This window comes from Physeter macrocephalus, chromosome 18 (assembly GCF_002837175.3).
Source record: "Physeter macrocephalus isolate SW-GA chromosome 18, ASM283717v5, whole genome shotgun sequence".
Taxonomy (NCBI): Eukaryota; Metazoa; Chordata; class Mammalia; order Artiodactyla; family Physeteridae; genus Physeter; species Physeter macrocephalus.
The window spans coordinates 69,927,617-69,953,889 of record NC_041231.1 but is presented as its reverse complement, the minus strand read 5'-3'; the positions used below and the strand labels follow the sequence as shown (position 1 = coordinate 69,953,889).

At 44.0% G+C, this 26,273-nt stretch overlaps 1 protein-coding gene across 4 annotated transcripts in view; it reads right to left on the bottom strand.

The window, feature by feature from the left end:
- The window catches only part of ANKS1A (ankyrin repeat and sterile alpha motif domain containing 1A), a 200,330-nt gene that overhangs the window by 90,288 nt on the left and 83,769 nt on the right, over positions 1 to 26,273 (bottom strand). For all 4 annotated transcript variants that reach the window (XM_024121998.2, XM_055080219.1, XM_055080220.1 and 1 more), the window contains 7 exons: positions 18,983 to 19,279; positions 18,131 to 18,206; positions 17,744 to 17,845; positions 17,546 to 17,647; positions 15,972 to 16,168; positions 12,087 to 12,179; positions 7,444 to 7,564 (listed from right to left, as the gene is read on the bottom strand). In XM_024121998.2, the coding sequence (XP_023977766.1) occupies positions 7,444 to 7,564; positions 12,087 to 12,179; positions 15,972 to 16,168; positions 17,546 to 17,647; positions 17,744 to 17,845; positions 18,131 to 18,206; positions 18,983 to 19,279 (988 nt within the window). The remainder of the gene's footprint in view (positions 1 to 7,443; positions 7,565 to 12,086; positions 12,180 to 15,971; positions 16,169 to 17,545; positions 17,648 to 17,743; positions 17,846 to 18,130; positions 18,207 to 18,982; positions 19,280 to 26,273) is intronic.

Below are 26,273 nucleotides of genomic sequence, written 5' to 3'. Positions count from 1 at the left end.
TATAAATTGATAAGAGCAAGACAGTTATATAGTAGGGCTCCTCTAATGCAAGGGGTGAGAGAAGAGGAAGCTGCTGAAGATGAGGCTTAATTCTTAAACTCTCTCATTTACATTTTTTGCCTTTGGGAAAAGCACCCAAATTTACACCTTGGAATCTACCAAGAATATCTAGCCTGGACTTCCCGGCAAAGATGGGGGACTGAATACAGGTACTTATTTAAATCTTCTTCCCAAAGTCTTACTAAACTAATAGTAAAAGTGGGCCTCCTACTAAAAGATGTGCAAATGAAAGCACCCCCAAGAAAACTCAATCCCAAACTGCCAAAGGGAAAAGCCAAAACTCACACTATAGAATTCCCCGAAGGCTCAGAAATTGGCAGCCCTTTGGATGTGGGAGTAGAGGGAGAAGCTAAAATAACATTTTCCTCCCCTCCAAGAAGACTGAGGTCTTCATGCTCGTGCACAAACTTCACGTGGACCTAAATGCACAGCTCTCAGGAATATTGATTTAACTGCATCTTAAAACCTCCGAAGTGTAGCTGTGTGCCAAAGAGTCCACATGTATCACTGTCTTCAGATAATCATGCATCGCTGTCCTAAGTTAAGTAACCACTTCACCTGGACCTAAACACTATTAGTGGATGCTGCAAAAAAGCACCACAGAGAACAATGACTTTTAAAGCTCCTGGCTACTTTCCTATTTGCTAGCAAACCTGGAAAGTTGTCCACTGTTTCTCTGAGCAGTAGCAGGCCCCCAATGTGCAGTGGGCAAAGAGTTAAACACTATAGAGAAATAAGTGATACACAAAACATTGCTCTGCTATGCTAGTCCTGTATAAAGATTTCAGAAGACTTTTTCTACATTGGAAACAATTGAAATAACAGAGGAATATCTAGTCGGATAAAACTGTCATAAAACCATCTGGGCCTAGTGCCTTTGTCGGGGAGGGGAGATGGGCTTTCTACTTCATGGATCTATTAAAGCTTTCTCCTTCTGTCAGTTTTTGTCATTTCTACAGACACAAATGGCATTTCTGGGTGGGAAGATTTTTCACTGTGAAGGTTTGTCCTGGCATGGTGCAAGATGCTTAGGATTCCTGGTCACTGGGTGCTGAATGCCAGGAGTAACCCCTCCTCAACTAGTCATTGTGATGGACCAATAACTCACCCAGACAATTCATCCCAGGAGGATGGTAGCAACTTCTAACTAACCAAATAAAAAAATTCATTCTTATAAATTCTTTCTATTTATTTTTAAAATCTCTGCATTTATGTTTATATATTTCTTATATTACTCCTACATGTTGTATTTCCCTTTTCTTGATCAGAGATGTCGAGATATTTTAAAAAACAGACAAGTTTTCATTGCAATATTCAAGTCTATTGCTTTTTTCATTTTTTAATTTCATTCTTTGTTTTCCTTTTTTTCTTTCTGTGTTTAACTGAGGTGTACATGCAAACCATAAAGTAGGTGATGTGTACTATCTGCTTTTATCTTTATTAATTCCTCTCTGATACTTTCTTTTGGTTAAGTTTCAGTCTTTCTTATTTGTTAACAAATGAATTTAAGGATAAAAACTTTCCTCTGAGTTTCACTTTGGTCAAATATTATCGGTATTTATACAAAGTATTTCTACTACCATTAGTTTCTAAGTAGAAAAATGGAAAGGAAAAAGATAGGCAACTCATAGACTAAATATATAATACTAATCAATAAGATAAGGTGCTCAATTTCACTAGATCAGGCAAATGCCAAATTCTAAAGTCACTTTTTTTGCTTACCATGGTGAAAAGCATTAAAAAGTGATAATATTCCATGTCAGTAAAGGTATAGGGAAAAGAGCATGCTCGTTCACCATTAAGGAAGGGCCATGTGGCTCCACCAATTAGATCTAGACATGTACCTACACTTTGATCTGCTAATTCTACTTTCTATCAATGTCTTTTAGAGAAATGCTCATATAAGCATGTAAGAATGTCTGTATGGAATGTCCACAGCAGCATAAATTATAACAGAAATAATACTGAAGACAACTTAAACATACATCAGCTAGAGAACAGAAAAATGAGTTATGGGATATTTAACAAAAATTTTAAAAGAATAAGGTAGATTTTAGGACTGTGACAAAACTGTATCTATGATCTATGAACAAGGTAAATTGTAAAAAAAAAAAAAGTTTGCAAAACAGTTTGTAAAATATGATCCTATTTTAGGTTAAAAACAAACAAAATCTCACATGGTCACTTTTATATTAAGATAGCAAAGGGCCTGAAGCATACAGCATACTTTCAAACTATAGCCACCAATGGCAACTGTGAGTAGCAGAGAGGTGAGAAGAATCTGAGCATTTTGTGTGTATTCACTTTTCTATTATTTGAAATTTTTCTTTCCAGTGAGCTAAAATGAATGTAATTTTAAAATGTAATTTAAAAAAAAATCTCCTATCCCAGCCCTCACATTGTAGTTTCCTCAATTATAAAGGAGGAGCTGAAAGCTCTGGTAGTCTCATTAACATGGCCTTTTTGAAAACTGATAAATTAATTCATAAAAGCTGCGTAAGACAATGACATTAGTGGAAAAGCAGGCAAAATTTAATATGTACTAACATGCGACATCATCTGCTGACTCACCTCACTTTTACCAATCCTAACAGGCATTTCTTCCAGGCTACTGAGAAACTGGCAGAGCCTATTTTCATAGTTAATGTCTCAACTCCTTTGTCTGAAAGCTCTTTGAGTGATCTAAGCAGCTAGCCTGGAGGCAGGCACACCTCCCATATGCTGTGGTTCAATTAAACCTGTTTCCCCTACTGCCCACTCTCAACAGTTAGCCCAATGCTGCAGAGCTGCAAGAAACCAAAGCAAAGGAGGATGAGATGTGAGGTCAGAAATCCTCCTTGGTAGTTCTCTCCTTAACCTGGAGATTTCTTAACCTGAGGATAGAAGGGCACTTGGCCCCACTTATGAAGTTCATCTGGGAAAGTTTCCCCTTTCCTTCCTTTCAAAGGCTGAGCCAGCTATCTTGTAGGGGTTCCAGATCAAGCCTTTGAAAGAAAGAATTAGAATCTCACTCCCCCACGATACTAAAGATTCTTCCCTCACTAAGAACCACTTTCAAACAGAGCATTAAATTAACTGAGAACTTGTTCTTCAAGGGTTAATTTCAGTATGATTTATTATTAAACAACTAGAGTAGGCATCAATGCTCCACTCCACTCTCTTTAAAGCTTTAATTAAAAATCCACCAACATGACTGGAAGACTTAATACAGTTAAGATATCAGTTCTTCCCAAACTGCTATAGAGACTCAACACGAAATTCCAAGAAAAACCCCAGCAGGACTTTTTGTAGAAATCAATAAGCTGATTCTAAAATTTTGTCTGGAAAGATAAAAGAACTAGAATACCTAAAACAATTCTGAAAAAAAGTATAACAAAGTAGCAAAGGCAATTCCATGGAGAAAGGACAGTCTTTTCAACAAATAGTGCTAAAACAACTGGATATTCATGTGCAAAAAAATAAATCGCTACCCATACCACACACCATATAAAAATATTAACTCAAAATGAACCATAGATCTAAATGTATACCTAAAGCTATAAAATTTATAGAAAAAATATAGGAAAAAATATTTGTGACCTTATCTATGAAAAAAAAGGATTAATCGAACTTCATCAAAATTAAGAAACTCTGCTCTTCAAAAGACACTGTTAAGGGAATAAAGAGACAAATCACAGACTAGGAGAAAATAATATATCTGATAAAGAATTTATATCCAAAATATATAAAGAATCTTTACAACTCAATAATAATAAAAAACCCAATTTTTTTGATGAGCAAAAGATCTTGAAATGGCAACTTCATTAGATACAAGGATGGCAAAGAATCACATTAATAGATGCTCCACATCATTAGTCATTAGGGAAATGCAAATTAAATCCAGAACGAAATATCACTACACACCTATTAGAATGGCTAAAATTTTTAAATACTGACATTATTAAGTGCTGGGGAGCACATACAGCAATTGTAATCCTGATGGGAATGCAAAATGGTAGAACCATTCTGGAAAATGGTTTCGCAGTTTCTTATAAAGTTAAGCATGTATTTATATAGGACCCAGCAATTTCATTTCTTGCATTTACCCAAGAGAAATGAAACCTATGTTCACACAAAAACCTGTATGTAAATGTTTACAGTAGCTTTATTTGCAATTGCCAAAAACTGTAAATGGCCCAAATGGCCCTCAACTAAAGAATGGATAAACTGTGGTATGTCCATACAATGGAATACTACTCAGAAATGAAAAGGAACAAACTACTAATACACGCAACAAGTATGAGTCTCAAATGAATTATGCTAAGTGAAAGGGACCAGACTCAAAAGGGTACTGGAATATTGTCATTTATAGGAAATATATATATATATTTGGCCATTCGGATGACCAAAATATATTTCTCAGATACACTTGGTCTTCATCCATAGTTCCTGGCTTACAGTTCCCAAAACCCAAGGAATTTTCTGATGGATAAACTGTTAATGAAGGTGACTTTTGGTTAGTTGGTTGGTTGGTCGGTTGGTTGGTTTTTGGCTGTGCTGTGCAGCTTGCGGGATCTTGGTTCCCCGACCAGGGATTGAACCCAGGCCACGGCAGTGAAAGTCCTAACCACTGGACCGCCAGGGAATTCCCTGAAGGTGACTTTTGGATACCACCCCAGGGTGGAGGCTGGTTGCCAGGAGAACCAATCATGTGATTAGAGGGTTGGAACTTTCGGTCCCATCCCCTGATTTCCCAGGGAAGGGAGAGGGGGTTTGAGGTTGAATCAATGCCATTGGCAGGTGATTTAGTCAATCATGACTGTGCAATGAAGCCTCCATAAAAACCAAAAAAGACAGCTTTTTGGTCCCTTTTTTTCCCCAAGGGCTTCCACATGGGGGAAACCAGAACACTTTTGCATGCCACTGTGCCAGGCCCCAAGCTCCAGGAGTACAGAAGCTCTGTTCAGGACCTCGCCCTATGTACCTCTTCATGTGGCTGTTGATTTGTATCCTTTAATATCCTTTTATAATAAATCGGTAATCTAGTGAGTAAATGGGTATTCCTGAGTTCTGTGAGGCATTCTAGCAAATCAGTTGAACCTGAGAAGAGGGTCGTGGGAACCTCTGATTTATAGCTAGTCAGTCAGAAGTCCAGGTAACAACCTGGACTTGCAACTGGCATCCTGAGTTGGAGGGAGTCACTGTAGCCTCCAATTTGTAGCCAGTTGGTCAGAAGCACAGATGTTAACCTGGCCTTGTGATCAGCATCTGAGGTGGACGGTGGTCTTGTGGGACTGAGCCCTTTACCTGTGGAATCTGATTCTATCCCCAGGTAGACCGTGTCAGAATTAAGTTGAATTCTCATACACCCCACTGACGTATACACAGGTAGATTTCTGGCCCAGCTGCACACACACACACACACACACACACACACACACACACACACACACACACCCCACCCCCACCCCCACCCCCCACACAGGAACTGCCCCACCCCCCACACAGGAACTGGGTCTGGGAACCCTTTTCAGGTACGTACTATATGATTCCATTTATACGACATTCTGGAAAAGGCAAAATCATTGAGACAGACATTGGCGCAGTGACTGCCCAGGGTAAGGGAGGGGGGCAGGACTGACAACAAAGGTACACAGGAGAATCTTCTGGTGATGAAACTGTTCTGTATCTTGATTGTGGTGGCAGTCAAACGACTGTATGTGCCAAAACTCACAGAATTGTACACAAAAAGGGTGAATTTTACTGTTTCTAAAACATAACTTTTTTTAAAAGCTCCAAATGGAAACCATTAAAACAAATCAAAACAACTACCATGAAAATAACCACAAAATTTCTGCATTTAAGGAGGAGAAACCTTTTACACAGGACCATTAAAAATAAGGTCTGCAGTGTCAGACACATCTGCGCACGTTCTCTTAGCCACTCCTACCCTGACAGGCCTCGCAAAGGGTACTTCGAAAGACACCACTGCATCCCCCAGTCTTACCTGAACCATGGGCTGTCAGAGGACTGAAGGAAGCAGTAATAATACCCCGTGAAGGACCTGGGACCTGCAAGCGATAGAGAGCTGGGAGAGGCCGCAGGAGTTCCTTCAAACTGCAGTGGGAATTGCACTGCCCCTTCTTGCTCTTCCTTAGGAGACAGAGGTTGTCCCAAACGCTCCAGCGGTGCACACTCACCCCTGTCGGGACCACGTTTACACCGCCTGGCTGGTTCTCAGTCCTGCAGCCCTCACCCCTCGCGGAGGAAACTGAATTTTGCAGAGGCAATGAAAGTAGGCCAAGGCGACAGAGCACTCCAGTTACCGGGTGGCAGCCAATCACGGGCCCCTCCCCAGAAGTGTCTCAGTCTGAGGTCAGGACTCAAAGCAGAGTCTGTGCCGGCAGCCTGAACCCAAGGGAATGACTTGTTGGGCTTGTTTTTCCACCACATTAACTTGAGGGTTTGTGATTTGAGACCCCAAATCAATCTCTGCCACAATGCTGGCAGCCTCCCCCGCCACGGCGCTCACCTAGTCTGACCTGACCTTTTCCTTGCTTCGCATGCTGAAAGGTGACAAGACCTCTCCAGCCCGAGGTATTGAAAATGAAAGGCCATAATACACCCACCGCCCAGACTGCCCTGAAACCCAACTTCCCCAGCCCAAGGAACACCATCATCTCCTTCCGCCCAGGATCACAAATTTTAAAAATCCTTTCAGGACTTCCCTGGTGGCGCAGTGGTTAAGAATCCGCCTGCCAATGCAGGGGACATGGGTTCCAGCCCTGATCTGGGAAGATCCCACATGCCGTGGAGCAACCAAGCCCGTGCGCCACAGCTACTGAGCCTGTGCTCCAGAGCCCATGAGCCACAACTACTGAAGCCCACGTGCCTAGAGCCCGTGCTCTGCAACAAGAGAAGCCACTGCAACGAGAAGCCCATGTGCAGCAACGAAGACCCAACGCAGCCATAAATAAATAAATAAATAAATAAATTAAAAAAAATCCTTTCAGAGTTGTTTCTGCCAGGAGCAGGGGTGGGGGCTCTACCTTTTGTCCTTCCGTCCATCCTTTCAGGACTTCCCTGGTGGCGCAGTGGTTGAGAATCCGCCTGCCAATGCAGGGGACATGGGTTCCAGCCCTGATCTGGGAAGATCCCACATGCCGTGGAGCAACCAAGCCCGTGCGCCACAGCTACTGAGCCTGTGCTCCAGAGCCCATGAGCCACAACTACTGAAGCCCACGTGCCTAGAGCCCGTGCTCTGCAACAAGAGAAGCCACTGCAACGAGAAGCCCATGTGCAGCAACGAAGACCCAACGCAGCCATAAATAAATAAATTAATTAATTAATTTAAAAAAATCCTTTCAGAGTTGCTTCTGCCAGGAGCAGGGGTGGGGGCTCTACCTTTTGTCCTTCCGTCCACGGATGCCAGCTTCTTTGTCTCTGCTGTCAGCAGTAGCTCATAAGGATGCTCGTCCTCCTCCCTGGCTGCGCTCCCCTGAATCCAGGGTCTCACGGTCAAGACCTAAGAGAAACAAACACCAAGGTACTTCTCAGGTGGGGGGCTAACACCCAGACAGGTTATGTCAAACAAATTTGAGATTACTGGCTCCTTTTTCATCGGAGGGGAAGAGCATGTAAGTAAGTCAAGTGTCACAGGGAATCAAAATGCTTTCCTGGCTATGCACCTGGACCTCAAATCTCAATGGCCTTGGATTAAAATATTCCCCTTTCCTTCCCTCATTTCATCCTTGAAAATGCCATAAAATCCAAGATCCTCCCCTCCCCTGCCTCTTCCCTCTTCAGTGTTCTGCAGGATCTCTTTTCTGTGGGTAACACCTCCCAAGCGGTTTTTAGCCACCATGCATCATAAGGCCTTCTTTCTTCATGCTTCTTTCCTAATACGCTCACACAGTACCCCACGGCTGGGATCCTTCCCCTCTTCTCAAGAGGGAATCAGCATGACTTCTGACTGACCCTGACTGACTGATATTTACTAGGAACAAAGCATTCTGTAAATCCTTCTCTATTTTTGTAAGCCCTTCCTCATAGGCCCTGTGGGTTATAGATGAGGATTTCCCCAAAGCTGGCTTCCTACCACACCTATGAAAATACAATTTTAAATCAAGTCCACCAATCTCTGCTCTGAGAAGAGGCAAGTGTCTGGGCAGTAGGAATTTCAGTGGAGGAAAAAGCAGCTCTGTCTCCTGAGAGATCCCTAATCCAGGCAGCCAAGTGTCTCTGATGAAATGACTGACCAGAGCTGGCCCCTACACCTGCCAACTGGCTTGAGTCAGCTGGGGGCCTGGGGGCCACAGCCAGTCACGGTACCAGAGGGGCCAGGCATCTCGAACCAAGCCAGAAACACCACGATCAGTGCTACAGTCACACTGAGAGAGAGAACGGAGACACCTGCTTTAGAGGATAATTCTAGCTCATCTCTCCTAAGAAGCCAATGTGTTTCACAGGCAAATTAAGAATAATCATAGACTGGCAATTAGGAAAGCCAACCGAAGCACAAAATCTCTTCTTGAGCAGTTTGGCTAGAACAAGTAATATATTATGAACGAGGGGGTGAGCGGGGTTCACAAGTCCATCTAACAAACAACAGGACCCTACAAGTGTGGCACTGTGGTGCCACTGAAACCTCCTCCTTCACTGACGTGTCCCACGGCGCACCGGAAACAAAGCAGGTTTGTGATTCAGTAGGATCTTGCTTCTCGGAGGCATAGCTCACAGCGTTACAGCCTAATGAGACAACACAGATTCTAGCAGCCTCAGACTCAGTGAGAGACTGCAGCTCCTGTTTTGTTAACAAGGCTGCCACTCCAAAGGCAGGATGGTGGTCTCTCCAAAATTCTGCTAAGCACAGCAGGAACCTCCACTGACTGAGAGCCACCTGGAAGCTAAAAGCTATTTCATTACAATGAGCTACTGGCCTGTATTACTTATTCCTTTTGCTTCTTCACAGGAACACAATTAAGGGAACAAAGAGGGACCATTAAGCAGTTCAGACAGTGTCAACTTAATACCATAGGCTTTACTGACAGGAATTTGTGTTCTGCAAGTTTACACACACAAGAGCCATCACTTAGGCAGAGCCCTGGAAATCTGATTCTGTGAGTGTTCTGCACACAGCAAGAGCTCTCACATAGCCCCAGGCAGACTTCTCTGAGAGGTATCTGACAGCCTGGGTGCCCGGCCTATAATACCCTTTCTTCCCAAGCAGGACGGGTCTGATGACTTCCATCTGGAAAATCAGACCCACTGGACCCGTGTTTGCCGCGTGCCTGGCTCTTGTGCACAAGTGGAAGCAGGGAACCAGCAAACGGCAGAGCTGGAAGGGACCCGAACCATTACAGTCACAGCTAGAGAGTACCTGGTTCCAGCTCGTTCCTTTTGCAGGTGACAAACCCTGGTTACCAGAGAGATCTAGGGACCCCGTTACACAGAGAGCTCCCAGCAGAGCCAGGGCCATAAAATTCACTCCCCTTGATTCTGGATCAAGCTGGCCTCATTTTTTTTCTGGGAAGTGTGGTTTCTCCACCCAATTTGGAATCCTCTCCCTCCTTCAGATGTCTAATGAGTGTCCCCTGCTCATACCCACACAACTCGTAGGGTGATCTTTTCCTCTTGGTCCTGGCTTCTGCCAGCTATGGGATTAAAATCTCACAAAAAAAGCAATAAACTGCTTTTCTTCAAGTCTTCCTTGACACAGGGCTCAAGAAGCCCTGTGTCATAGTGAATATGGCAATAACTGATTCGCAACAGAAAGGATTCTTCTCTTTACTAAATTACTCCTTAATCTATTTCCCCTTTCTTCCAGGACTTGCAATAAATCAAAACCAAAAAAAAAAAAAAAAAAGTATTCTCTGCTATATGGAAAGCAACATTTTTGCTGCAGAGAAAAGCGACTACCAGTTACCACCCAACTGTGACCAACGGAATGGCCATGTGGGGTGTGGGCAGCTTTCTGGGAAGAGATACCACAGCAGCTGCAACTTCCCATGAACATTTAGCACATCTGAGCATAGAGAAGACACCGGTCAGTCCGATGCAGTTGGCAGCCCCTTTGGTAGGGAGAAAACAGCTAATGAGCTTGTGTGTGTGCACACACGTATGTGAATATGTTTAATTTTTTTTAAGACAGTTTCATGATCTGGTCATTACTCTGATCAGCTCTCCTGGAGCCAGTATACTCAGCTTCTCTTAAAGGCTTTCATGGGCCATCTGACAATGACAAGCCTCAGGAATAGTAAACGAACAGTGGGTCAGATTGCTCGCCTGCTAGGATATGAATGAGGTTTAGGGTATTAAAGCTTTGAGAGTATAGGAAATGAAGATAGTGAAGAATACAGTCCAAAAAATAAAAGTCTACTTTTGGAGAAGACTTATCCACTCAGACTATAGCAAACAGAATCTGTCTTGATCATTAAAAGGATAATAACCCAGAGCACATCACCTCTATATTTATGTACTTATAATCATCACTTAGGAAGCAAAGCCAGGGTTCTCAGGGCCTTCCAAATACTGACTATGGTTGTCCAACTGATCCAGAATCCCAGGCTATTCGGAGGCGAGTCCTAGAAGATGTAGCTCAGACACAGTCTCCAATCCAGGAGAGTAATAGGGATATTTCTCCCCCTACTTTTTGATACAGTATTATTGCCAAACTGTATGCCCTAGAAAGCCCTGGGAGAAAAGAAAGTGCTGGTTATCCAATAGTTCTTTAGGAGCCTTGCCCTTATCCTTGGGCACCAGAAAATTTAATCCAAGTCCTTGTTAAAGAGGTGGTATAGGGCATTTACAGAGACCCGGCCCCAACTGAATACGCTCTATATTACTAGGTTTCTCCTTGTAAAAAGGGAGTAATAAAGCAAACCTCTATATAAAAACGTGTAGGGGTTTATTACATGCGCTTGTATCTGCCGGCAATGTATTATTACCCTAGAGCCTGTAATTCTAGAGACCCCTTAGTTGAGTCATGATAGTAAGTATTTTGTAATTAAGGCACAGAAAGAAATAAGGACAGAATTTGTACCTAGCATAGAAATCATCCCTATCTCCAACACTGACTTTACATTCTAAAAAGGGCTTCCTTGTATTTATACATTTTGTCAAACTGATGTCATCCTTCTGGTTGCGTATGTTTATATTAAATAAAAGAACCTGTCTCATTGGATGGTCCATGGCAGTAAAAAAAAACTTAGCTCCAACTTCTGGGGACAAAGTAATGAGACTTAATTGACTAGTTTATGTTAGCTGGTTTTTAAGTTAAAGAACAATAGGGCATTGAATGAGCTACAAAAAACTACTGAAATTATATAATATTTTGAATAAACACTCAATAAATATATTCTCTGAATGGCAGGAAGTATTAAAGGAGCATTGGGAAGATGAAAGATTAAGGAAAACATGATTTTCTTCATATACCTAAGTGAGAAGGTTGAACTATTTGCCCCAGGATAACACTTCTTTTTTGAAAAGGTGAACTATTCTTTTCAAATTACCTCCTTTGATTTCCCCGGCCCCCATGACTCCTATTTCTCTTCTAGTTGGGTTTTCATGACATTTTCCATGTCTGTCCTGGTGCAGGTTCTTCATATGAAATGAAGAGGGAAAATGCAAAAACAGAAATAAGGCCTTTGGGTCACAAGCATCAAAGCTTGCTAATCTGACCCAGTCTAGAGAACAGTGATTAGGGGGATACTCCACACTTTGTATCAAAAGACAACACAGGTACAAGAGCCAAAAGTGAGACTGTTTAGCCTAATGGAGCCAGGAGAATGTGCATGTTTGGCTTCCCATGTGGCACGGCAGATCAATAATTGGCCCATCTGCTAGAGAGCCTAGTAAAATTCCTTGCTTAGTACTTTTGAGTGAGTTTGAAAGGTCCTATTTTGGATTACTGATATACACAATGCAAATTTACTAATCCAAAGAGGTGATTAAAAAAATGACAAAGCAAAGTCTTCTTTAAGCACGCATTTGATGCACTTTCCAAAAAATCATATTTCAGTGATGGGAGTAAACCTTCAACCCCCTACCTCAGAAGCTGTCAAGGGAAAATACTTCTTATCTATGCGGTCTTCCTCCTCTTCATCGGGTGGTGGTTTTGCTGGAGGCGGAGGACGTTCCCTCTGTAGAAGAGAAAATATAAGTATTTTACTATGTCTTTCTTCAAGAATTTAACTCTTTGGTTTACTCTTATCTCAATCTTTGGAAATAAAAAAGAATAATGTAAAGAATTCCCTTGAAAGACTAAACTCAAGGTTTAGTATGTGAACAAGATGGAGAACCCTGCACACATACACAATTCAATTAGCATTGCTCTTTGTTTTTTGATGTTTGTAGCAGAGACTATAAACACCTCTGTCATATCCTTGACCACAGTGAGAAATATCAGCACTGAAAACACACAACTACCTCATCAGAAAATGTCCTTCATGATACTGATACACAAACTCGAGTATAGGAAAACCAGTGGCTCAACTTCCAATCTACTCTAAAAAGAGGAAACACTAAATCAAAAGAATCAACTTGTCAGAGTTCTAACAAACCAAAATTACTAGGGAAGTAACGAGGAAAGCAAGCAAGGACAAAAACATCAACTCCTGCTCAAACTTGAATGTTATTCAAACCTCAGAACTGTCTCTTATCCTTGGTCACCTCCTTCAATGATTACTATTATGTATCATTAGCATATGAAAACCCTATTTCATCTCAGCCCATTTAAAAAAGGACTATTTGTCAGTTATCTGCCCTTGCAGGGGTTGGCAAGCTTTTTCTTAAAGGGCTACACAGTAAATATTTTAGGGTTTGCAGTAAACTCTGCCACTGGGGCACAAAAGTAGCCACAGAAAATATGTGAATGACTGGGCATGGCTATGTTCCAAATACAACTTTATTCACAAAAACAGGCAGCTGTCTGTGGGCCTTGGTTCACCAACCCCTTGCCCTAGAGCAAGAAACTCACTGAAGACGGGATTATCTAGATCATGGGTAGACAGTTTCAGGAATACACAGAATGATCTTTGGTGAAAGAAAGCTGAAGAGAGTTTTGCCACTGTCCCTGCTGAACTTTTAGCGTCTTTATATCCCACAGTCCTATTTATGCCTGAGAGTCAATGTTCCTACAGGGAAGGGCGTGGGAACCTGAAACAGGAGTTGACCTGCCAGCTCCTTCCCTGGCTTGCAGGTTAGTCCACTGTGTTGCTAGAACGAGAGTATTTTTACACGTTGGTGTGGAGGTGAGTGTTGAATTATGTGACAGCCTCAGAGAAACCTGCAAGGAAAGACACTTCTCATGTTTTAGGAGCCGCCGGGTTAGTTAGCACTTGGCACCCATGATCTCTCTGTTAAACACGCTTTACTGCTTGGTATTACATTTTGATAAATTGGTCATTCCCATATCCCCTGCCACCGGATGGATGCCCAATGGCAACGACTCCAAAACAAGTTCATATGGTCAAGCCGAACAAAGCTTTTTAGGTCAGATTTCCCACTAAGTCCACTTTCCCCACCCTTCTTTGCTCCAGAAGCGTAGGAACAAGCCTGGTCCAGGGCCACCTTGTAAGGAGGGGAACAGCAGACGCGCAGGCCCATAATCTCACCAGTTATCCAACTGTGGGACACAAAGAGCTGAGGAAAACCAAAATGAAACGTAACAACAACAAAAATGACTCATCCTAGAAGCCTTCCCAAAGGAGCCTAAAAAGAACAATATGAAAGGCTCTTGTGGAAGAGGTAATCACCAGGGACCCTGGAAGGAAAGAGAAGCATGGGTCTTTCACGGTCTTTTCTACCATGAAAACTATGGCCCAGGGGCCTGGAACCATGAAGCTGATTTATAGATGCCATCCGCCGTGTTTACGAGACGTAGAACAGTCCCTTGGCCACAGTTAATTACCAAGGACCAGGAAGGCAGCACGGCAACAACATACTCAAGTAAAAACTGGCAAAGCATGCACCCCAAGATGTATCCGTTTCTACTTAGCAGGACCATAGGAGGCTAGATTACTACAGTGGGATGAACAAAGAAGCTGTGTAAATCAGTGGCTAAGCCTCACAGGAACTTGCTCCTTCAAAGCTTACTTCAGGAATCCCGCGTTCTTCTTGCAAAGCCTCCAGCTCCCTCTAATGGGCATCACCTGTAAGTGCCACTGAAAGCAACACCTTCCTCCACAGGTTGGATTTCCCTAATTCATTTGTACCTAACAGTGAAAGAAGTGGAAAGAAAGAAAGAAACAAACAAACAAAAACAAAAAAAACCCTAGCTCTGTCTGCAGAAGCACTGTGTGAGCGGTGCTCGGCACATGCACTTGCTTTCACCACTGACAAGGAGTTTCATCACAGTCCTCGATAACACCCGCTCTGGGGGTTCTACCACAAGACTGGTGGGCCTTTCCAAAATCCATACTGAAATGCTGGGACTATCCCAGGGCAGGGCAAGGAGCCGAACAAAAAAGAACACCAAAAACAGCAGGCCATTCCCAGGGCATTAATGAAAAGCCTGAGGATCACCAGGCAGCCAAAGGATCATCGAAATGGTCATAAGACAGATTTGCGCCAAAAGGGAAGGGCCAGCCTCTCCAACGGGAAGAAGTAATATACACCTGAAAATATGCCTCAAGGTGGGACTATCACTGGGATCCTGTTAGAGCAATGCCTGTTTATTAAAAGTGCAATGCTCAAAACCTCAACAGTGCAAGGAAGGGCCATGGGACCACTGATTCAGGCTTAGGCTCACAGTAAAACCCTGGGAGAGAAAATGGGGGTAAGGAGTCTGGAGAACAATGTATAAGGCTAGAAGTAGAAGCAAGTGCTAGAGTGACTTCCCTGGTGGCACAGTGGTTAAGAATCCACCTGCCAGTGCAGGGGACACAGGTTTGAGCCCTGGTCTGGGAAGATCCCACATGCCACGAAGCCACTAAGCCCGTGAGCCACAACTACCGAGCCTGCGCTCTAGAGCCCACGAGCCACAACTACTGAAGGCCGTGCGCCGCAACTACGGAGCCCACGCACCAAAACTACTGAAGCCCACGTGTTCTAGGGCCCGTATGCCACAACTACCGAACCTGCGTGCTGCAACTACTGAAGCCCGCACGCCTAGAGCTCATGCTCCGCAACAAGAGAAGCCACCACAATGAGAAGCTCGTGCACCGCGACGAAGAGTAGCCCCCGCTCACCACAACTAGGGAAAGCCCACGCTCAGCAAAGAAGACCCAATACAGCCAAAATAAATAAATAAAAATTAAAAAAGAAAAAGAAGAAGAAGAAGAAGCAAGGGCTACAGAAAGAAGCAGTCAGTTGGGAAGGCTGACCTTTAGAGGGAAAAATTCAGGGTTGTCCCCATCCTACTATTTCAATGGCTGGAGGGGAAATAACTATGGGAAAAATAGGAACGCACATACTAATACATACACTGTCTGATTAAGCCTTGCTACAACCCTGCTGAACACAGAATCTGTCCAAATACAAATGGATAAATTTTTGAGGGCAAATGGAAGGTGAACATGTACTCAGGGCTGACAGGAACTTATTTAGTGAGATATTTAGCAAGCTCTTTCATCGACGGAACTGCTCTCCAGAAAGAAACAAACAATATACAGCAAAGACCCCAAAGACAGAAGCAGCAGTGAGGCTAAATAGAAATAAAATGCTTCAATTTACTCTAAGGCCAAAAAAGTAATAGAAGGATGCAAACAGGTTATATTGAAACTGGAAAAATTAAAATTCTACCTCAACGCAAGCTGTAGAGTTTGGCCACACTAAGCAAGAGGGAGATGGTGCAGAGCCCCCAGGAGAACAGGGTGAGTGGGACCCAGGCCCCTGAAACACAGCTGGCACTGGGGGTCACACGTCCTCTCTCCCACTCCCCAGCAGAGCAGAGGTGGACAACAGAACGCCGGTGCGTAGGGTCAGCCACGTACAGGCCTCACTCCAGCAGCTTTCACTCCCGCCGCCTCAGGCTCCCTGCTCACGGAGTCCCGGTCAGACGAGCGCCCGCTGGCCGTGCTGTCCAATGAATGGCAGGAGACAGCGTTGTACAGCACCTCGTAGGGACCCTCCTCTTCCATGTTGGTGTCAAAATCGATGATCAGTTCAGTCACTGCTTTCTCCACGTCACCTGAAGAGGGGTTAGAAGGCAAGAGAGTCGGTGAGAGGAGAGCACAGTCTTGGACTTCCCACCACAGGAAAATCCCAAAGCCCCTTCGGCCACCTGAACTTGACCAATGTTAACCTAGAGCAGGAAAATAAATCACGGCTTTCTCCACGGACGAGAATAAATATAGAGAGTTTCATGTGCGCTTCATACCCTGAGAAATGAACAGATTTTTCTCCAATTCAATATGGAACCTTTGACATCTATGAAGGACATCTCCCAAGATGGTTATAAATTCCCAAATACCTCAATACCATGACAGCATAAACTTAAACCATAAGATGTAGCAAGGTACAACTGGAAAACTTCAGTAGTCCCTTTAAATTCTTAACAAGAACCTCCGTGTGCCCAAGCAAAATGGAGGGTGGTGAAGCCTTTCTGAGATGAAGGCGCTGTGCAGCTGCAACTCACTCACTAGACAACTACGAACCTCAGAGCGGCTGGGATCCAAACTTGTGACTCTGCAAAGTAACCAGGGATCTGGTTATAGACCAGGGATCTCTGGGTCACTGGCAAAGAGTCAAAGCTGTAACTGTAAAATCCTTGAAAGCTAAGAGCTTAGTTAACTACTAATCCCATTACCAGAAAATTACGAGGTCAAGAAAAAAAAGTGTGACCAGGGGAGGGGAACAAGGACTCTACAGTAAAGACAGGCTGAGAACCCCTGAACCCTTGCATCTCTGCACTCCTCTGAAAAATCCCTTTCCTTTTTCAGTATCTGGCTTTGCTCTGTTTCCCGAGCCTTCTTCATTGTGATCTGTATCTGGGGGAGGTGTCAGCCAGTGTTTTGTCTTTTTCATTCATCAGACCTAGGACCCAAAAGGCTGCTCAATCAATCTGAAAAGGTGGATCCTGGCTAATGATGGAGAGAGGCTGGACTGCCCAAGCTAGCACCCAGACCACATTTGTTGGACAAATGATAGACTACTAAAATCTGCCATATACACATCTACCAACCAGATGACACTCATTAAATATTTACTGTGAGCAGCTATACTCAAGGCACTAAAGTGTGTGTTAGAAAAAAAAGGTTTCACTGAGATTTGAGTTTATCTTGAGATCATCCTGTCTACCACACATCCCAGGATAGCTCTCATAGAGCCAACTCTAAAAGTAGAGAATAAAATAAAGTAGGAGAGAAAAGGTCCACTATCACGGCCTAAGCTTTGCCCAAGAAAACTTCACATAGTAGTTGGAAAAAAACGAATTTGAATATGAACTTATTAAGTACTCCCAATCCCCCGAAATAATTATTTAAATTAAGATTTTCCATTCTGCCAAAGAACGTTCAACTCTTTTCAAGCTGAGAGCCCCTTTGCTGGCAGAAGAGGGCCAACTCACCCTGAGACTTCTGGGATATGGAGTCCATGTTGGAGATGAGAGGTGGCTGGGCTGTGGGGGTTTTATCTACCTCTTTTGCACTTCTTTTTCCAGTCATGTGATCTACATGGAAAGACCAAAAAAAGCTGCACCAAATACCAGTGGCTTGGTTCAGCCAGCGTGTCCCCTGGTCCCTGTGGCAGGGAGATGAACCCATACCTTCGATCAGTGCTGCTATCTGCTGGCTCTTCTGAGACGGCAGCTCCTGGACAGTGTCTAAGGCAGTCAGTCCACGGTTATCTTTTATGTTGACGTCAATTCCTAGAAAGGCACACCAGGTGGACCAGGGGAGTGAGAATTTTCAAGCCAGCCTCAAAGAGGGTCAAATTCCAGGATACCTAATGCTCCTGGCAGCACAACCAACATTTTCATCCAAAGATATTTTATCCAGCTATACAAGAACTTCGTACATTTGCAATCAACCAGTGGAGACATACACATATTAGGTTCAAAGGCAGCCAGGTAAAAATCCCCCTCCAGGGATCCTGGGGGAAATGATCCCAACCCTGGCATGCTGTGTAGACAAGAGCGCTGCCAACCTCTCACCTGCAGCCAGCAGGATTTGCACCACATCGGTCTTGCCAAACAAAGCAGCCTCATGCAAAGCACTGCCCTTCTCCGTCTGGAAAGCAAATGAGAGCGCAGAGCAGGATGTCATCAGAACAGTGACCCAGGTTTGGCATGGCTTCACACGACAAACGGGACGTAGACAAGAAGGGACAGAAAACAAAATAAACCACACAAAGTCCTCTGTCATTATCTTTCCCACTTTTCTTGTCTGGATTCCAAAACCACAATCGTGGCCCATACTTGGGTGTTTGATGTGCCACCAGGAGGCCACACATGAATAACTGCACTGTTACCCTTGGAACCACCTATTGGTGACACTCCTAAAAACCCCACCTTCCTGGGTAGAAGGAATGATGAGAAGAAAAGTACAAGGGGGGGAAACACCTTAACTTCAAATGTGGTCTGGTGGATGCAAAGCCTAAGGAATGGCCATTCATCTGAATGGAGAAAGCTACCAACAAAGGGAAATGCTAAGTCTCCTGTCGGCAGCATCAAGTTGATGGGATTTTGGAGGCGCTAATGGTGGCGGTGGGAACACAGGTACAGGAAGATAATGAAAGTTTTCTAATTTCAAGAGAGAGTCCATAAGCATGTCTTTTCAGGGTATAATGACCATGTATTACTCCTGAAAAGAAACAAAAAATAGCAGACTCACTGGAGGAGTTTCTTTGTCTCTAAAGTTTCTCATCACAATGAGTCAGCAAATGGAAGCATCTGACATGTGATGTGAACCATGCTAAATAGGAACACAGCCCAGCAGCACGGCGCTTGTGTCTTTTCCAAAATGACTAGGTCCCTCGGGCCTGGGAAGTACGTCCGCCCCACTACCTGGTAATTGCTATCCATGCCGGCATCCAGGAGGACCTGGACCACGGCTTTGTGGCCATTCCGTGCTGCCAAGTGCAGAGGGGTGTGCTTCTTAGTGTTGCAGCTCAGGAGGTTGGGGTGTGCGTTGAGGAGCATCTTCACCACCTCCAGCCTCCCGTAGAGCGCAGCCAGATCCAGAGGCGTCTCGAACTTGTTGTTGCGCATGGTGGGGTCAGTCAGCTCCTCTAAGAGGACCTTCACCACCTCCGTGTGGCCATACTGCGCCGCGCAGTGCAGGGCCGTCTCGTTGTCATTGTTCTAAAGAGTCAACAGGAGGATGATGTCAGAAAGGTGACCAGCAGACTGGCAGACGACTGGGGTAATCACACGTAAAACCGTTGAAATTTAAATGAGAAAAATAGCAGCAACACTTGGGGACTAAGAGAACTATGTCAGAATCCCGCAAACAAGCCCAACTGCTCCAATCAGCCTCATCTGCCCCAGTTACTGCCAGAGGGGAGCAGTCGGCGCCTCAGCCTTTGTAGTCTCTTCTGTGCCAACGTAGACGTGTCTCCAGACGGCAAGGAGAGCCACCTTGGGAACACGGCAGGCCGCGGGGAGAAGCCCTGGCACGGATGGATGCCCGTAACATCACTGCCATTGACTCAATTTAAACTTCAACCGGTTTTACAATTTCCATTGAGCCAACCCCGTGGTCCTGATTCTGGATCTGCTGACCATCCACTGCCTTGCACACAAGCTTTTTGGAAAGAGTCTGTCATCTGCGTAGCTCCGTGCATGCAAATCAACTGGCCAACAATGAAAGTTACAGAGCAGAGCACCCAAGATCACTCTCAACATATCAGCCAACAGCCACTGCCAGGGAACTGAGGCGCCTGAGCTCAGTCACAGAGTAACGCAGGACCCAGATGCCACCCTGAGCCTGCTCCAGGAGTCTGCCCCAGCCAATGCATGCAGGACCTACAACTGTGCCAAGAAGGGTTTCTTAGGTAAGAAAGATACAATCAGACACCAGAATGTTTTGTGTGAGAGGTGCAAAATATTCAAGATTGTAACATTGCCATCAATTCAAATTCACAACCCCACAGGTCCTCTGATGTCAATTTTGTTTCAAACTAAAGGTAGAACCTGAGATAAAGCAGGAGAAGTTCGTGCTTTATCAACCATCAGAAGCAAAATGTTAATCATTCCAATTATGCTCCTTCTTTTACTACTACTGACAATGTATAACTAGAGCAGGCATAGAGGAATTTCCATGACCTCTCCATTTTTAGAAGCATTAATGAAAATAATAATTCTCCCACAAGATTTTGAGATTCCTGAATTTATCCAGGAGGCTTCTGCCACTTTGGGGAAACAAAGCTTCTGAGGGCGTGCGTCCTTCAGATCAATATTATGCACCTTTCAGTGGTCAAAAGGTAAAGATTAAATGTTTCCACAATTGTTTTAATTCTATTAATGATATTAAAAGTAACAGACTAGGAGTTACCCAAACATGCATGCAATTCCATCTGCTTTTGATCTGGCATTTAACTGCATCATTTTTTCCAGCTACACCAAGTGTATCAGAAAGATCCAGGGCTACTAGGCGCAAGGCCCCAAAAGGCCAGAATGATAGCAAAGAAATTTTTTTTAGTGAAACAAGGACAGAAAGGGTGATAGCAGGAGGCACATGCAAAGATAAATGCACACAGATAAACAGAGGAAGCAGCACTGAGCTCCAACACAGCTCCAGGAGAGCAGCTGCTGAGAAGGTGCAGACAGACTTCTCTGGCCACAGAACACAGCCAGTTAGCAATGGCCTCCTGTGATACAGCTGGGTCCAAGGGGCGAATTCCATGTCAACCTGAAAGTCTGGAGGGCAGGAGAAACGCTGGGCTGGAAGTATATCCTTGGGGCTCCCTGTGTCAAACAAACCTTTCAGGCCACCCATATGCCCACTTCCTATTAAGCTATGGCATGAAAAACTTAGAGCTGTCACCTCGCTTTCTCACGAGAAGAAAAGACAGCTACAGCAATGAAAACTCACAGGAGCTTCCTATAGAGGGATCCTGGGGCAGAGTTGCAACTCAAAGAAGTTTAAGAGGATTCTCAGGGTTTTATATCTCAAGATTAGCATGACAGCAAGGGCCAAGAAAGTCAACTTATTCTCATTAAAACTCCAGTCCAAAAAAACTCGTTTACTCTGAAGTAGACACTGCTATCTCTTTTATATCCAAGTTGTCTCCCAATAACCAGAATAATCTGTAAAAAGTATGTCATTAGGGCCTGAAGAACTGTAAAACTCTAAACTATCCAGCAGGGGAAAAAAAAAGTCTTCTCTGGGTTTTTGCCAGAACTAAAGCAGCTACCACAGAGCTGCCTTGCTAAAGGCATGGTCTTGATCACTACCAGGCAAACTGCCTGCCTATGTTAAAAATGGCCTAACCACATCTCTGCAGTTTATATTCACAGTGTAGGAAGCATCTTATTTAGTTTCAGTCTTGCCAGACATGGTCTGGTAACTACAATACTCTTTAGTTTATGTCTGTGGTGACCACATCTCTCGACTATTGAACACAGGCCATCACAATGAGCTCTTACTACCACTTCCCCTTGGAGCCTAACAATTTTCAGGGCAAGAAGTCACTAAGTTTTGGACTTATGGACCCACAAAAAAGGGAGGAATTCCAGGGAGGGTACAGACTCTCAACCACCTGTAATTCCTCTCTTTCACACCTTTCAAATCACACCATGGGTGCTCACAACACCCCAAGAGTTCCCAGAATCATACTACTATGAATCTGGACTAAGGAAGGGGACTGAGATAAAATACCCCAACTTCCCCCCAAGGCTTTGCACAAACTCCCCATTCCTGCTCATCTTGAGACCAACTTTCATTTTTTCCTTGCTAGGTCATTACTTCTAAAAAAAAAAAAAAAAATCCCTATACCCTTTATATCTGGAGACCCCATTCAATGGATAAATCCATTATTTATGTGTTTTATATTCATACACACACACATACACACACATACATAAACTACAAACAGCAGAAAACCATCTAGAAACATTCCCATGACCTTTCTCCTCTGGGAACTATTCAAAACCATCACCTCCCAGTGCTTGGATTATAGCCCAACTGCACTCTTGTCCACTGTCGACAGATATCTAAGTTAGGAACACCGGGGCTACAGCTCTCTGGAGCAACAATGGTATAGTCTCTAGAAATATACCCAAATTGGAACAAAAGGACAAAGTGGGTCTACAAAGATTTAGAAGACACAGGAAAAGCATGAGAACCAAGTTCCTCATGTGGAGGAGGAGTCAGACTTACTCTGCAAAGCTCTGAAGGCAGAACTTTGACCAACAGATGGAAGGTTTAGGAAAATAGATATCAATCAAGCATAAGAAACCAAAAATCAGTGGAATCCAAACAGAGGCTGCCAAGAGTAATTCTGCTTGCTACTAGGAGAAACAAACAAACAAACAAATAAAATAAGGGGTAGATGGCCTGCGTTTTAGGTGAGAAAAGAGGAATCCTGCTCTAGTGGAAAGTTAGCCTAGATCAGTGGTTCTTAAACAAGCTTCGTTTTGGAATTACAAGGGAGCTTAAAAGTAACTAATACTGAGCCCCACCCCAGGTCTGCCAAGGTAGCACCTCAGAGGGTAAAGCCCAGGAAAACTAATATTAAAAAGGTTACCAGCCTAGCAGACACCAACTGAAACAAACAATCATTCATCATCATCAAGAACAAAACAAACTGACATCATGTGCCTGGTGATGCGATGCACTAAAAAGGAAGGACGAACATCACTCTTGTGGCATTACTGCCAAAAATGTATAACCTGAACCAAATCAAGAGGAATTATCAGACAAACTCAAACTGAGGGCCAGTCTACAAAACAAACGGCCTATGCTCTTCAAAAATGTCAATGTCATGAATGACTAGAAAAGGCTGAGGATAACTGTTCCAGATTATGTATGATCGTGGACTGTATCTTGGACCGGAAAAAGATATTGCTCTAAAGGACATTATTGAGACAACTGGTGAAATTTGAACATGGATTTCTTTCTTTTAAAATTTATTTATTTAATTTATTTATTTTTGGCTGCTTTGGGTCTTCGTTGCTGTGTGCAGGCTTTTCTCTAGTTGTGGCGAGCGGGGGCTACTCTTCTTTGCGGTGCGCAGGCTTCTCATTGTGGTGGCTTCTCTTGTTGCGGAGCACGGGCTCTAGGCACACGGGCTTCAGTAGTTGTGGCGAGCGGGCTCTAGAGCACAGGCTCGGTAGTTGTGGCGCACGGGCTTTGCAGCTCCGTGGCATGTGGGATCTTCCCAGACCGGGGCTCGAACCCGTGTCCCCTGCATTGGCAGGCGGATTCTTAACCACTGCACCACCAGGGAAGTTCCTGTGGATTACTTTTAAGTGTCTGGAGAAATAGACCTACCATAAAACTAATTTAATTACTGCTCATCTTATGATATTCAGACTAAGTTAAAATTGTTTTAAAAGGGGGTAAGTAAACAATTTTAATAGTTTCACCTTAGCTAAGGATGACGTACATTTGGACTGGTTTACGCTGACTTGCTGAAACAGGAAAAGGTCCATATGGTGAAGAGGAAGATAAAAGCTCATGAAAACCATCTCTGCTCCCAAGAAAGGCATCTGCAACTTCTTAATTTCTACAGGTGCCTGATAGGACTTAGCACACAAATGTATTTTAGCAAAAACAATTCCTAGGCACACCAGGTCAATGAAAACCCACTGAGTCAGGATAAAACCTAGGGAGGTTAGAATTGAATCAGCCTGAGAAGAGTCTGCATTCTTAGCACAACCCAAACAGCCTTATCCCTTAATGGAGTTTACATCACTTGGCCTTTGAGGGGGTGGTGGGTGGGGTGGAGGCAAAGGGTAGTACAGTTGGCCCTCCTAATCCACGCGTTCTGCATCTGATGAGTCAACCAACCATGGATCAAAAATATTCTGGGAGAGGGACTTACCTGGTGGTGCAGTGGTTAAGAATCCGCCTGCTAATGCAGGGGACACAGGTTCGAGCCCTGGTCCGGGAAGATCCCACATGGCGCGGAGCAACTAAGCCAGCGCGCCACAACTACTGAGCTTGTGCTCTAGAGCCCGCCGCCACAACTACTGAAGCCCACGCACCTAGAACCCGTGCTCCACAACAAGACAAGCCACCACAATGAGAAGCCTGCGCACCGCAACGAAGAGTAGCCGCCGCTTGCCACAACTAGAGAAAGCCCACACACAGCAACGAAGACCCAATACAGCCAAAAATAAATAAATAAATAAATAAAATTAAAAGGTAATGCTTAAAAAATATATATTCCAGGGGAAAAAAATCTAGAAAGTTCCAAAAAGCAAAACTTGAATTTACCAAGTGGCAACTATTTACACAGCATTTACATTGTATTATCATATTACACTGTATTATTAGGTATTATAAGTAATCTAGAGATGATTTAAGGTGTATGGGAGGATAGAAGTAGGTTATGTGCAAACACTATACCATTTTATATACGGGGCTTGACCACAGTATCCACAGAGGTCCTAGAACCAATATCCTCTCGGATACTGAGGGAAGACTGTATTTCCAAAGAGAGAAGTAAGTTCTTATTCCATTTAGACGAAGTTTCTTTTATGTGTGCAAAATCAAGGGATAGGAAAATGTGCTTTTTTTTTTTTTTGCGGTACGCTGGCCTCTCACCGTTGCGGCCTCTCCCGTCGCGGAGCACAGGCTCCGGACGCGCAGGCTCAGAGGCCATGGCTCACGGGCCCAGCCGCTCCGCGGCATGTGGGATCTTCCCGGACCGGGGCACGAACCCGTGTCCCCTGCATCAGCAGGCGGACTCTCAACCACTGCGCCACCAGGGAAGCCCGGAAAATGTGCTTTTAAGAACAAAAGTCTTACCCTTTAATCAGAGCTTTATAAGCTAACTAAACTAACCACCAAGTTGGGAAACAATCACTTCAAGGTGCTTCCCCCCAAAACAAAACCCTGAATGGACCAATACAGCAATGTTGCATTAAGCTTCACCCACTAGTAACAAAGAATAAACTCCAAAACGCCCTTTCAGAAATACCACATGGTATATAACTTATAAAATTAGGACCTCAAATATTACTAATAACCAGATATTTTTACTTCATGTACATGATCTTATTTGAACTCCAAAATAATCCCGCCAGGTAGATGGTATACCCCATTTTATAGAAGAGGAAACTGAAGCTCAGAGAAATTAAGTAACTTGTTCAAGTCAACACCAGTAAGTGGCAGCACAGAATTCAAACTTGGGTCTGACTTGATCTGTGAGGGTTTTCCACTCTGCTGCACTACTTCCAAAAAAAAAAAAAAAGAAGATAAAGTATCTTCCTATCTTGAAGATTAGAAAACAGAATTGAAAGTGTGGGCAAACTAAAACTACTGTGTTCCACCACCCCAGATCAAACTGCTTTTCCACCATTAGGGCCCAACAGCTGAAGGAAATCTCCCGTAGAGCCTGCCGAGGTCCAGCCCATAGTGACCTTCATTTGCTAAATCAGTATTTCTCAAAGAAAAACATGGAATGTCTGCCTTGCATTTGGAAATGCGCAGAAGGACCTTACATCTCCCTTCCCAGCGGCTGCTGTGTTCAGAGCCAAGTGAAAGGTAGCTGATGTGAATAATGCAGTGACTCAACCAAACTCCAGATTGTTGCCAAAAAGCAAACCTCATCTGAATGAAACCTTGAGTCAAAAACAGCAGGTGAGAGTGCAGAGGAGACAGGCTAACACCATCACCCAACCCACCCGCTTTGCCTCCAGAGGCAGTGGAAGGCCGAGGCCCGAGGCTGGACGTTCATCACTAGGCCCATCAGCCCGTTACTTATCCCAGCCTCACGGGGGAGGGAGACTCAAGGCAAGTGCCCTGCTTGGCCCTGCAACTTCATTTCCTATTTCTGAGCTGTTCCAAGGGCCAAGAGTGACCAAGCAGAGAGAGAAGCTAGTGGCTGGGGAGAAGGGACTGAGGCTTCAAAGCCCCAGGCACAAACCCAAGGAAAAGAGGGGGGAGCCACACCAGCAGCTTTTAAGAGTAAAATGGAGTCACCCGTGCCCCGGCTGCCACACCTCCACCACAAGCATCGTTCAGATTCCATCTCAAGAGAAATACCGAAAGCAAACTTAAAAAAAAAAATTAATCTAGGAAGTACAACTTAATCATTTTCTGTGCTTACTAAAAAGTAAGCTACTTTCCGTAACATCTTTTAACTGCATTTTTCTTTTTTGAATTTAAATGATTTTAGAAATCACA